We start from the raw sequence: 14,352 nt of genomic DNA on the forward strand, positions 1-14,352 counted from the left end.
TAACTGAATATTTGAATACTTCAATTGCCGTAGTACACATAATCAAATTATATTTGCATGTTTCCGTATAATGACCAATATATTCGTAAACGTTTGTGAAGACCTATGTGATTTTATTTTTACTCGTCGAATATTTAAAAACATAATTATATTTATAATTCCTAAACAATAATCGTACGAAACTCGCCCGTAGTTTACCTGCGAGCATGTAAACAGTGTCCTAAATACACTCCGTCCCATGCGATTGTAAATTTAGAAGTTAAATTGTAATATTTACGAGGTCCGCATTAAAGTTTGAAAGTTCAATTATGACTTTGTCAATCGATTTTATACGCACGTTTTCATCAGTATCGAAAGTTTTATAATATAACGACGAATTAACGGTAATATAATATTAACGATGTTGAATTTTTTATTTTTATTTTGAATAGCATAATAAGTAAGACTATTTCTTCACACAATTATTTTCTTTCTTTTTACAACTGCCTTCATTCGTTGTTCAGTTTTTTTTTTTTTCAATCCTTTGTAACTTTTCATCAACATCTAGCATACACAGCTCTTTTTCTCTTTGAAAAATAAACACCGTCTATCTGCTACAATTTTCATTAATCTCAATGCATTTGCATATGTTATACAAAGAGGTCAACTTAGAGAACCGTATCTTTTTCTTATTTGTTTTACTTGTCTTGGTGCATGGTTTGCTGTGTAAAATTTTCCATTATCCGTACAACGATTCCAACATCTAACAATACTATACATAAATCATTTCCAATCGAAACGCAATTTTTTCACTATATATTTTATAGATATTTATTTTCGAACTCATTTTGTACTTTCGGATTCGTTAAGATTGACATCACATAAATTAAAATAATACACATGCAACGCGTTCGTTCGTTGTCTTATTGAAAACAAATTTCCATCAATTATTTAAAAATGGTCACTGTACATTGGTATACTGAACATATTTTACATATATTATTCGGGATTATCAAAAACCAAACGAAAATACGTGTATCCAAATATTATAACGACATTTGGTATTTACCGATCGGTATAATGGACACTGTGACAAAAAACTCTTGATCGCATAATGCAATTTTTAATGTCTCAGATACAATAGTTTCTTCGTGATAGAAATATCATATTGTATTGATATAATAAATTCTACACTAAATGTTTGTCAGATGTTCATATAACTCTCAAACGTCAAAATAGTTTTGCAAAACTATCTGAATAATATAATAATGTAACGTACACACGCTTAGTGTTGAATATATCGCTTTATACTCAGGCTCTATTATATTGCATTAAATTATTTTCAGTTCAAACATAATAGTATGTTATGTATGGAAAATCCGAAAACAGAAATTTATACTCTCAGTGTAAAATATATACGATTACACGCAACAAATTTATTTCAAAGCGAGTTTCCTAAAACATAGGTTACCAAACGACACAGTAATTAATGTATTATATACAATTGTACATAAACTTCATATATTTGAACACATTTGAAGTTTAGAATAATAGGTTGATAAATTTTTGTTTTATATAACTTATAGTAAAAACTCTTGTGGTTCAACAACTAAAATATTAAATGTACACAGTTAATATGTAGCATAGCAATAGCGAAAGGTAAGTAATTAAAAATAAACATATAATAATAGATAAAAACGATAAAAAAAATCGGATAAAAAAATGAAACGCCTTTACTGAAAATAATTAGCAAAAATAATTGAGAAGAGTTAATGCCTCAAATATAACCCAATAAATCAATAGTTTGAAAATGGAAATAAATAAATAAAAGCTTAGCCTAGAGTATTATTATATTTGTAAAGTACGACCGGTTACGAATAAAAAATTTATTATCACGAATTTACTTAAGTACAATTTCAATAAAATTTATTTTTTCATATATGGTTGTGATTTTATTGATTTCACCTTATTATATACCTTATGATGAATTTTTAATTCGAAACTGGGTCGTACTTTACGAATATAATAATTCTCTAGGCTAAGCTTTTTTTTATTTATTTGTAAAAACTGTTTATTTATTATATTACTTAACGAATATTAGCTTATTAAACAATTTTTAATTGTAATTTAATTTTTTTATTATTAAACTATCAAACATGAATATAACACTAACAACATGAAAATATAACAATGAACAAAAACATTAGGTGAGAAATCAGTCATTGGTTAGTACTAATAATACTAGTACATTAACAATAATATACATACATATACCTAATTTATTACTGAGGAAAATTCTTATTGTGAAAGAATAAGAATATGATGGAATTCGTTATTTTGTAAAGTAATAGTGATGAGAAAAATGAAAAGATTAATTATGAAATTAAGATTTGAAAATAATTTGAATAGTAATAATTCGATATTAGAGCTGGGAATTTTTTTAGAATTGGAATTGGCAACAGTAAATTCATAATAAGTAATCAAAAGCGTAAGAGATGAGACCCGATGAGGGAGAGAGTTATGAAGGGGAATAAGAAGGTTAATAGATTAAGATAAAATAATACTGGAAGAAATTACTGAATTTAAGTGCTGAATTTTTTTATTTTCAATAATTGCTTACATTTATCATATCCTATATTAAAATCTGAATTATCATTTAAAGCTGGGATAATTACTTGCAATTCATTGCTAAGAATCATAGAAGGTACTATATTTTTCTAAATGCATACTCAACTCCAATATTATAATAAATTTCCTTTTGTTTCATAATATTTGCCATGTGATGGTTTGTTTTTAAATAACCTCTTCAAAACAAACTGAAAATAGAACATATCTAATAATAGCAAAAAAAATTATTACAAAACTATTCTCAGTAAACTCCAAGCACAACTAAGCACTTTAGCATCCTGCTTCTCTTCTCGAAACTTTCCTAACATACCGGTCCGATGTGACCGTGTAAATCGACTATAGTGCCGTGACCCGTTAAAAAATTATCCATTAATTATTATTATAGTTTCACAATATTTCTACAGTGAATTTTATTACTGGATGGTAGCTTGTCTCATCGGTAGTTTATCACTGCCTTAATTGTTATTTATATTCATGTCCTAATTACTTATTGTGCACGCGAAAAGCACGGATTGTAAAAACTATCTTCAGTCGAATATATTTCAACATAATACCGCCAATATACCGATAATCTCGACAACTTTATCATACTTCGCTACTCGGACGCAACATTAGGCCCAAACCCAGGGTATAATAGCCAAATCATAAACTTCTAAAAATAACCTAATTTCACAATGAAATTTAAATTAATTAGTATGTATGATTTAAAAAAAAATAAACCTTAAATTAAATAAATTATTTCCAGAAAAAATTAAAAATTAATAAATAAAAATAATATTAAAAAAATATTTTTTGACTTGACTATCAACCGATATAACTCTAAAAAAAAATTATATGTAAAATACAAATTAAAAATTATTATAATTAAATTTAAACAGTCGTTTATACATACATATATATATATATATTTCCTAAAAATATAAAAATTTATTAAATAGTTTAAAACACCATATTTTTCGGAACCTCTATAAATAATATACATGACATATTTCATATTAATATATATCTACAAAAAAAATTGTTTCTTTAACTATGAATAATATATATATTATATATTAGAGGAGAGAAATAGTATCGGTGATTTATGTTATAAAAAAGGAAATATCTGCTGAGAATAATATTATAATAATATTTAACTCATGCACATGAAATACTCCAAATATTATTTTCATACGTTATTCAAATATTGTTTGCAGTAGGGGATGATATGGTTAAATCGTTCAAATTCTTGGGACGCCATGACGAATCACCTCTCTCCGAGGAAGAAACTCCGAGAAATGGCTTAACTGAAAGCGAGTTGATCGAAAAATTCTACAAGTCTATGTTCGGATACGTGATCAATCGGTAATAATGTCCAATACTTTGCTCCCTCATCCTCTCCTCGACATGTCCCCTGTATTGCGAGCTAAAAATAATGTGTATGTAATAGGTATAAATTGATAATGGACTCGATCACTATCGTTGCGTGATCATAAGTTCTACTACATAGTTTAAATCCTAAAAACTACAGTCTTTACCAAAGTTTAATAATAAAAAGAAAAAAAATATGGCTTACAAAAAAAAAATAAACGAAAACTATGGTAGGATCACACGTTGCATATAACCATAAACCTATTATGCGTATAAATATTTTTTCTACACAAAGCTCGAACTGAATATTTATAAATAGTGGGTTGTTTCACCACCGATTGAACGGTGTTTGCTCATACTAGTTCTCCCATAATAGCGCCTACAACCGTTCGAGAAACCCACTATCAATTTAATTAACAAAAGATTTAAAATATTTGAAGTTAAAAAAAAAAAATTAAAACAAAACGTGAAATAAATTTTTTAAAAAAGCCTGGAACCGCTATTTCCTCGGCCGGACGAGACTATGTCACCGAAAAAGGACAAAACGAAAATGCACGACCAACAAAAGATGGCGGTTCGAGTGACTTACAAGTCGGGCATCGTGTACGAAGGTCAGATGTCTAATTGGGTTCCGAATGGTGAAGGCCGTTTATTTCTCTGCGATGGAGTCACTTATAAAGTAATACTTTACGTTGATTATTATTGTTCACCAAGCATTGAAACTTTCCGGCAAACGCATTTTTAATTGCTCGCGTTTTATGGCGCAGAAAAGCAACGTGTAAAATTAATAAAAGGTATTTATTTTTTCACCCTCAAAAACATTACGCGTAATAAAAATCTCGAACGATTCGGTAATGAGACAACGAGACTACTACTTGGTCCTTGCGACAACAAAACTTTGCAAGAACTTTTTTCTTTTATCCGAGAAAACATCTCTGAACTATTCGAGATGTACAAACAATACGAACAGTTTATATTATCAGGTGTGTGAATAAGTCTTTCCCGTTTTTTGTAAGAGACGGCGCCACCAATACTGTGCGAGTATTTAATGGTTACATATGTCATAATTAAAGCTTATTCATCTGTCATCAATTCCACACTAACACATTAGTTGAAATTTTTTCGCATCATAAATTTTTGTAATCGTGAAAATGTCGAAATTTGAGCCGAGTCGACGTCATTTGCGGGAAGTTTCACTTTATTGGTTCAATTTGAAGAAATCTGCTGCCGAGGCGCATCGGTTGCTTCAGGAAGCTTATGGAGAAGGTTATGTCGATGATTCAAGTGTTCGCGGATGGTTTCGACGCTTCAAAAGTGGCGATTTCGACGTGGAAGACAAGGAGCGTTCCGGGCGGCCACAAATCTTTGAAGATCAAGAATTGGCGACTTTGCTTGATGAAGATTCGTGTCAAACGCAAGAAGAACTTGCTGAAGCATTGGGAGTTGACCGAACAACCATTTCCAAGCGTTTAAAAGCCATGGGAATGATCCAAAAGCAAGGAAATTGGGTGCCGTACGAACTGAAGCTGAGAGACGTCGAACGGCGTTTTTTCACTTGCGAACAGCTGCTTCAGCGACATAAAAGAAAGGGTTTTCTGCATCGTATCGTGACTGGCGATGAAAAGTGGATCCGTTACGATAATCCGAAGCGAAGAAAATCATGGGGACTACCCGGCCATGCATCATCATCGACGGCCAAGCCAAATATTCATGGCGCCAAGCTCATGCTCTGTATATGGTGGGACCAGCTAGGTGTGGTTTACTATGAGCTTCTGAAACCGAATGAAAGGATCACAGGCGAGGTCTATCGACGACAATTGATGCGTTTGAGCCGCGCACTGCGAGAAAAACGGCCACAATACTCCGACAGGCACGACAAAGTTATTTTGCAACATGACAATGCTCGCCCACATGTTGCACAGCCGGTGAAAACATACTTAGAAACGCTCAAATGGGAAGTCCTACCCCACCCGCCGTATAGTCCAGACATTGCTCCGTCTGATTACCATCTCTTCAGATCGATGACGCATGGCCTGGCTGACCAGCACTTCCATTCCTACGAGGAAGCCAAAAAATGGGTGGATGACTGGATAGAGGTCAAACCGGTCGAATTTTTTCGCAACGGGATTCGTATGTTGCCAGAAAGATGGGGAAAAGTTGTAGCTAGCGATGGCCAATACTTTCAATAATTCATTTGTAACCATTTTTTCACAATAAAGGCTCAAAATTTGAAAAAAAACGGGAAAGACTTATTCACACACCTGATATATCGATGGCAATTGACTGACATTCAAGTTAGTTTTATCTACATGATTGATCAATTTATAATTATGCAGTAAAACACTTTCATTGTAATCGGTTTGATTAATAAAAGTTATTAAACAGTTATTAAAATATATTAATAATAATCATTATTTTACTATAACATAACGGTAATTAAAATTATTTAAAATAGATAAATTCAGCATCGACTTACAATTTCCACCACGCTTAAAGGTAAAATGTGATTGTAAGTAAAAACTTACGGTTCTTTTCATTATGCGAATTATAATTGCTGCAATATTTTTTTTAGTTCGTGTTGAACTTTGACTTTTTGAGAAATAAGTATATAAATATATTTTTTTTATACTATTTATATGTATATTTATATGCATGATGATCATATTTTGTTCGTACACAATATAATGCAACTGACCTATAAAAACTTCTTTTAAAATAAAATATACTCGAACCCTTTACAAATTATATGGGGGTCGAATGAAACTGCCTACCGTACAAATGATACAGTACAAACCTAACTAATCTGGAAAGTTTGAAATTATAGTAATGCGGATCGTAAATTTTTTGTTCATCACACTGTTCTTTCGTAGATACCGTCTGCGGGTAATGTGATCTGTTATTATTTTTCTCAATCGTTTAATTGTAAAACCTCGTTCACAATAGACTGTCAGAAAAAAACGGCGATAACCTACACAAATATTAGAAAAAAATCCATAAACATTTACTTCTATCGAACATACAAGTGTATGTAAAAGTATATGTAATACAATAACACTTTATTTTGAACACGTATGATCGTTACACAACCTGCAGACAATTCCAATCACAAATCGAGAGGCAGTCCAACAAACATCCATATCATTCGGTCCTTTTGCGAGAAACATAGTTTCATAGAAAATCATTAAAAACATTATATTATTACTCGTCATGTGGTCTGTAAACCGCGTTGAAGGAAAAAAAACTTGGACCAGGATCGTATGTTGTTCGTACAAGTTAACTCCGAGAATGAACGGTGTACGACCATGTTATTGCAAAGGGCTCCGGGCCTTTAAGGAACTTTTCGCGGAATCCGTTGCGCATGGACGAAAGTTCCGATAAACCCATCAGCACATTTCTTACACGTTTCCGAGTAGTAATCAAGACGGCCAGCGGAAAACTGTACAGCAATAACGACGTCGTATAACTACCCCGTTAGCGCGGGTCCCGTCCTCAATTGAACCTAACCTAACCTCGCTCACTCCAGAATGGATGATCGATATTATTTCCGCTAATACGGCAACACGTAGGCGTATTATATTTTACATTATATTTCATTTCGTTCCGACGAACGAGTGGTCGATCTCCGTGATTCGTTTGTACCGTTAAAAATATTAACTTAAAACGTCAGCCCATCATCTGAGAACAATGGGCAAAACCCGTTCCGAAGAACGGCGATTCTACAGGACTTTCTATGCAACATCTAGGTCTTTAGCGATACCATATTTATTATTCAAGTTCCACCAGCCGAACCCGATTTTCGATTACAGCACAACGTGTACTAAGTCCGTTTATGGAATAATCAATGATGTACACGTATTTTACACAGGGACGGTTCAAAGACGGTTATCCCGAGGGAAACGGCATGATTAGATGGCCGGACAGCAGTTGGTACGAAGGCGAATTCCAAAAAGGTCTTCGACACGGCCGGGGAATGCACGTGTCCGGCGAAGACGGACGCCGCTGGTACGGCGGACAGTGGACGTTCGGCAAGAGGAACGGACTCGGGCAGTCGGATTGCGGGACGGGTGAGTCAGACGGTGCGTTGAATTACGATGGCCACTGGGTGGACGGCCAGCCGCACGGCCACGGCACCGGTAACTGGTCGGATGGCACGCGGTACACCGGTGGCTGGGTACGTGGTCGGCCGCATGGACGCGGCAAGGCAGTGTGGCCGGAAGACGACGTGAGTACAATCATATATTACACGTGACCATTTTCTAAGCGTACGACAACGACCGTGTTAAAGAATCATGTTTGCGAAGAATGGTACACGCATACGTTGTGGAAATCACTAGAGATTTTCTGGTGCTAAATGTTAATTTCAAACAAGAAACTATTATATTCCTATTTATTCGTGTAAGCTTTGAAAGACATGAAATGTATGATTATAAAAATAAGTGGTGCACCTGGATTGATTTTCAGAGGAGGTTATGAATTTAGAAAAAATAAGCATTTTCTGCGGGTGTTTGGTGGGGATAAGGAAGTAAGATTAAGTAAGCTTTATGGATAAAATATTTAAATCACAAATTAAACTGTTTAACTTCTGTTTCATATTGTGATATCATAAATAAAAGTGTTATACAATCGACTATCGAGAAATCATAGTAGCAAGGTTATTAATGTTTTCAAGTTGAACGGAACGTTACAAATTTTTTTCCTACGTAGAATTTGTAAAAACCTCAGAAAAAATTCATGGGGGGGGGGGTTTAGAACCCCCAAACCCCACACCTAATTGCACCACTGATGATAAAGTTAGTCATACACCAAAAAGTAGTTTCTGCGACGCTATAGCAACTTTTCTCCCAAACAAAATTATCCTTCATAAAAATTGATCGATTCGAATATCATTCGCCGATAAAAAGTTATAATAAAATAAAAATTTTATTATATATTTCATTTTAATATCACTATACGTTTTCTTGGAATGTTGCCGATTCGTGTGAATTTTTTTTATCGTAATAGTAACAGAAATTAATCGTAACACAACCTACTCTGTTCGCTGTATAACGACTAAACTTAGTTAATAACTAACCTTAGCCTCCTCCCACCTTCGTAACATAAAAGAAAGAAGGTAAAGGGTCAATCCTAGACACGTCCCTGCAACACACACTATACGCGTGCGTTCTGGTTATACACGTTTGCCACGTAAACTTTTTTTCGAAAAGTCACAGCCTATGTCGTAGTCATCGTGATTAGGGTGTGAAAAAAAAAGGATACCAGTAGGAATAAAAAAATATCGTAAATATAATAAAAAATAGATGCGTGAGTAATTTACACATCAATGTGATGGCAGCATTGCAGGTACGCGCGTGAGAGTCCGATATAATAATATATGTCCTTTTGTCGGCTCGCGTGAAAACGGTCGTGCTACGTGAGAGGATTTCAGAAATAATTTTTAAAGGAAATTCGTTGACGTAATCGCATTGGACGCGCGATAAAACGCCGCCGGTGAATCCCGTTTGTCGTTGATCGCGTGTTTGGTTTGGAATTAAATTCTCGATGGAATTTCAACTACGATGCGTGGAGAATAGTTATAATGAAGTTAAGTAATAAAAAATAATTTTCATTATTAATATTATTATTGTTACTGCAATAACTTCATGAAAAATTGTAAATACGACGGTTGGAGGAGAAACAAAAAATCATAAATATGGTTCTATTATCATTATATTATATTATATATTAAAGTGTTATTAAAAGCAGCGGCCGAAAGTTGCGCGAATATAAAAATCTTATGAAATAAAACGCAGAGAACATTTGTCATTTGTCATAGTTGAAAAAATCCAACAAGGCACAAGGTGCTAATTCTTAACTTTGTTATATTAGTTAGATTTTTTTATTTCGATTTTAAATTATTGATACATCATTAAATACAAAAAAAAAAATTCTGAAAAAAATCTAGTGTAAAATTATATGCTTATAGAAGAGTATTTTGTAATGCATACTATTTATATTTTATACACCACACACACACATATATATGTACATAGTGTCAAATGCACATGAAATCCTAAACACATTATTATAATTAATAATATAATATTTATTCTGTAGTATATATAACATCATTTTATAGGCCATTAAGTTTTATGATGATGTTGCATCGATAGTAATTATCATTTATAATCATATAATCAAATTTTTTTCATCATCTATTATAATCGAATAGAAATAACTGATTATAAAATGTTCCTCCAATTACCTGGATAAATGAGCAATTAGAACTTGCAACACAATTGTTCATAAAGAGCACTTTTCGCGATTACATATTATTACTCCGGTCGCGTTCCAGAGCTGAGTCGCTTACAATCCCTACTCTGTTCGAGAATTTTAAATCTTTATGGATAACGAAATATGCACTACAAGTAGGTACCTACAGTATACATATAGTTGCGTTTCGCTGTCACTGGCAGGTGTACGAGGGCGATTGGGTTGACGGATTCATGGACGGTGTTGGCACATACAAGTGGACTAGTAATCCTCGTGACCACAATCGACTGGTCATACGCTCATGTGACAAATATACCGGTCAATGGTTAAAGTCGAAGAAACACGGTAAGAATATTAATTTTATTTAGTTAATACCAATCCAGTACTCGAATAAATTGAAAAAAATACGAAGATACACTGGACTTTTAAAAATTATTATAACCTGAGATTAATTCATTTGTGTACAGTACCTGCAATAATATTTAACTTTTCTTAGTATTATTTAAAATTAAAATTAAAACAATCAAATAAATCATAGATTTTTATGAAACTAAAAATTAACAATAAGTACCTACAACTGAATATAAATTGCCACAACACTTTCCGTCCATAATTCAAAATCTCTATCAACCATGATTACAGCCGAATTCTTAATATGGGCTATTTCAAGTACATTAATAATTAACACAAAACCGTATCATAGTATATTTTAGTGCCTACTGCAGTACAAAAACTTTTGCAGAGAACGGTAAAGTCAAACTAAATACACACGAAACGCCTACATATTACAATGAAAGTACATTGTCTTCGATGACTTAGTGCATATAAATACACATATACTAATTATAAGAGGAATTGGTTGAAACCTCGTCTATTTCATGACATGATTCGTCCTACTGCTGCTACTAATTCATATAAAAATGTCATCATTTCGACGTCCCCGCTAGATTTAGATGGCGCGCGCGAAAAGAAAAAAAATACATTGATTATAAATTATTATAATATTATATATTTTATTATAAAAAAGTATTATACAATCGACTATCGAAAAATCGTAGTAGCAAAGTTATTTATGTTTTAAAGTTGAACGGAACATTACAAAACGTTCCATATTGTCATATTATTATTGTTATGAATTATAATATGAATAATATTCATACTCCATAAAATATCTTAAAATGTTTTTTAAGAATCCAATATCAATGATAGTATAATATCCACTCATTTATTCATCTTAAATATAGATGAAATTCGCCACCAGAGGTACCTAAACCGACCGTAACAAATTATTTACAAACTACTGCGGAATATTGCACGTAGCTTTAAGTCCGATGATTTACATTGAATCAGTAAATTTTTCACAAATTCAATAAATTTGCACGTTTATTACACTATTTTATTACCTACATGACCACGTTTACTCTGACACAAAAAAAATGTAACTCGCGCATTACCGATTTTACCACAATAAAAAATCTGTGTAACATATTTTTTAACTATTTATACGATAATTTTAGGAAAAATTCAACATATACCGTAAATAATATTTTATTTTGTTTATATGTATAATCTTCTCTTATAATGTACAATGTACACGAGTGCATAATTTAGGTAATATTTCGAAGGAAAATCAAAAGCAATAAGTATAACAGATAATGTAAATATCTGTAATTTAAAATTAAAATTATTAGAAAAAAAAATATTTGACCATTTTTAACGATATTCGTTAAATCTACACGTGAAAAAAAAAGAGTGAAACATAATAAAAAACGGTTCGTAAAACGGGGAGAAAATACTACGATCGCCATCTCGTATACGTACAATGTGTTATGCAGTTTTGGGATTAGATAAGTTCTTTTTTTTCTAGATAAAGATAAAGATAGTACGATAAAAAATTATCTAGATTAAGATAAAAGATAAATACTTTTTTATCTAGATATATTATCTACTCTAAAGCAGGGGTGTCATTAAATATTTGCTAGGGTAGGTCATGATGACGGTCGACAAGTCACCAACACAACAACAATGAATGTAGAGATACCCTATATTTGAGCACCTAATTCCGGGCCTCGAAAAGATTAATAATAAATAATACCTAATAGGTATATAATATTATTATGAACATACAATTTGTAGTAAGATGACAACAATACAAATTCAAAGTATTAACTATCAAAAAAATTAATTTTTAATAAAAATATGTAATTCCTTATTTTGTATAGAAACGAATTTATCTAGATGGATGAATTTTTTATCAAAGATAATATTTTTGATAAAATGAAATTATTTATCTAGATAAAATAAAAGATAATTAAATAATTATCTAGAAAATTTATCTAGATAAGTTTCAACACTGGTTATATGTAAGCTTACCGGCACGCTGCAGGTTCGGGCGAGTTCTACTCGGCAGAAACCGGGACAAAAATGCGTGGAAACTGGTCGGACGACGTGTTGAACGGTCCGTGCGAGATCATCTTGCGCACCGGTCGGCGGCCCAGTTGTTCCGGTCTCGAATTCCGCCGCGGCGTCCTTTACGAAACGTCGCCACCGCTGCCAGCATCGCGTCGAACGACGATCGACCGTGGCCACAGAATCCCGTCGCGGACGGCGAACCGCGGTGTACGGCTATCCGTCGAGCCCGTAAAGACGGCATCGCAATCGTTGTGCACACCAGTATTTTCGGGGTCAGCTGGTAACGACGACGTCCAACAGGCCAAGGGCGCCGCGATACCCAGTCCTCGTCTGGTGCGGGTGAACGTTCCGTTGACGGCCGACAAGGAGACCGCGTGCGACCTGACCGGTCACGTCCGACGGTTGGTAGCCCAGTGCTCGGACGGCACCGTAGACACGTCCTGCATCGGGGTCGTCGTCGACCCGGAACTGGAACTCCGGGACGCAGAACGCGCGATCGAAGCTCACGCGGACCAGCTGCAGGCGCTGTACCGAGCTTACGGCGCGTTCTTGGCCGAAAGCACAGTCGTCTACCGACCGCTGCTGACCCGTCTCGGGCTGTGGCAAATGCTCATCGACAGCTATCTACACGCGCGGATTTCGTTGGCCGACTTCGACGACCTGTTGTGTGAGTACGCGACCGTCGCCGAGTTATGGTCAGGTTGGCCTTACGCCCCACACAATCGAATATATGTGGCTTGTACGGAGAAGACGCTCCCCTTCAACCCCCCCTCCGATAAAAGCCAAAAAAAAATAAAAAAATGCCTTTATCGATTCCGATTCCGCGATATTATATTAGATGTGTTTTAAAATTAGTAATTATAATCATACGGGAATAATACACCTAGTACCAAGACACTTGGCATAAATGACGAAAAATAATCGCAACAATTGCGATTTCAATTGCTGCATCTAATGACGTATCATCTGCGATTATAACGTCGATCAAGGCCGTATCTGGGAAAGTCCAGGGTGTCCGAACCCCCCCCCCCCCGATATTTCTTCGATATTATAATAATTATTTTTTTTAATATCAATATAAATATTTTCAGTCAAAAATTACTTAAGCTCCAATGAACCATTGACTGCTTTTAATTGTATAACATAATATCATATAAAAATATGGTATTAATTTTAATAAAAGAAGATTCAATTTTTTTTTTTGTCTTATTTTTAACCTAGTATCAAAAGTTAAAATCTAAATTCAATAAAATTACAGAATACATGTTTTGGACCCCTCCCGAAAAAAATTTCTAGAATGGCCTTGACGTCAGTCTATCGGTATGTCGTCGCTTATCGTATACAAATTGTGCTATCGAAGACTATATATTATAATAAATGTCATGTAAATGTAAAAGTTTAGATTTTCGTGGCTGGAGGAAAAATTAATTCGATATTTTTAAGTATAAAAAAAAAAACCAAACAATGATTGTTTACAAGTGTTTACTAAAAATTATAAAGTAATCGTAATTCGGACACACGTTCTTCCGAGTGGGATTAAAATCCTCCAATGTTGCATAATTCACCAGCCTACCCTTATCCGCGCATATACGCATATAATTATTACTTCACCGTAGTGTTTGGAAATTACTTTCCGGCGGCGCAGACTACGGATATACTTGTAATACACGTTTAGCATTTAAAGGTTAAACATTTTCTACATGTTACCCAGTGGCACAAACTGGTATGTTGGTT

The 14,352-nt window shown here is 33.8% G+C and overlaps 1 protein-coding gene across 2 annotated transcripts; it reads left to right on the forward strand.

Annotated features, from left to right (window-relative positions):
- Nucleotides 1-3,870: 3,870 nt before the first annotated feature.
- On the forward strand, nucleotides 3,871-13,636 carry LOC112694003 (radial spoke head 10 homolog B-like). 2 transcript variants are annotated; one of them, XM_025569318.1, is made up of 4 exons: nucleotides 3,871-3,951; nucleotides 7,823-8,179; nucleotides 10,410-10,551; nucleotides 12,593-13,636. In XM_025569318.1, the coding sequence occupies exons 2-4, from the start codon at nucleotides 7,859-7,861 to the stop codon at nucleotides 13,465-13,467; spliced, it is 1,338 nt and encodes a 445-aa protein (XP_025425103.1). In that variant the 5' UTR covers nucleotides 3,871-3,951; nucleotides 7,823-7,858; the 3' UTR covers nucleotides 13,468-13,636. The 2 variants fall into 2 exon arrangements, with proteins under 2 accessions (XP_025425103.1, XP_025425102.1); XM_025569317.1 differs by lacking the exon at nucleotides 3,871-3,951 and adding an exon at nucleotides 4,570-4,636.
- The last annotated feature ends 716 nt before the right edge of the window (nucleotides 13,637-14,352 follow it).

This window comes from Sipha flava, unplaced genomic scaffold (assembly GCF_003268045.1).
Source record: "Sipha flava isolate LNK unplaced genomic scaffold, YSA_version1 121_pilon_pilon, whole genome shotgun sequence".
In the NCBI taxonomy this organism is placed as follows: Eukaryota; Metazoa; Arthropoda; class Insecta; order Hemiptera; family Aphididae; genus Sipha; species Sipha flava.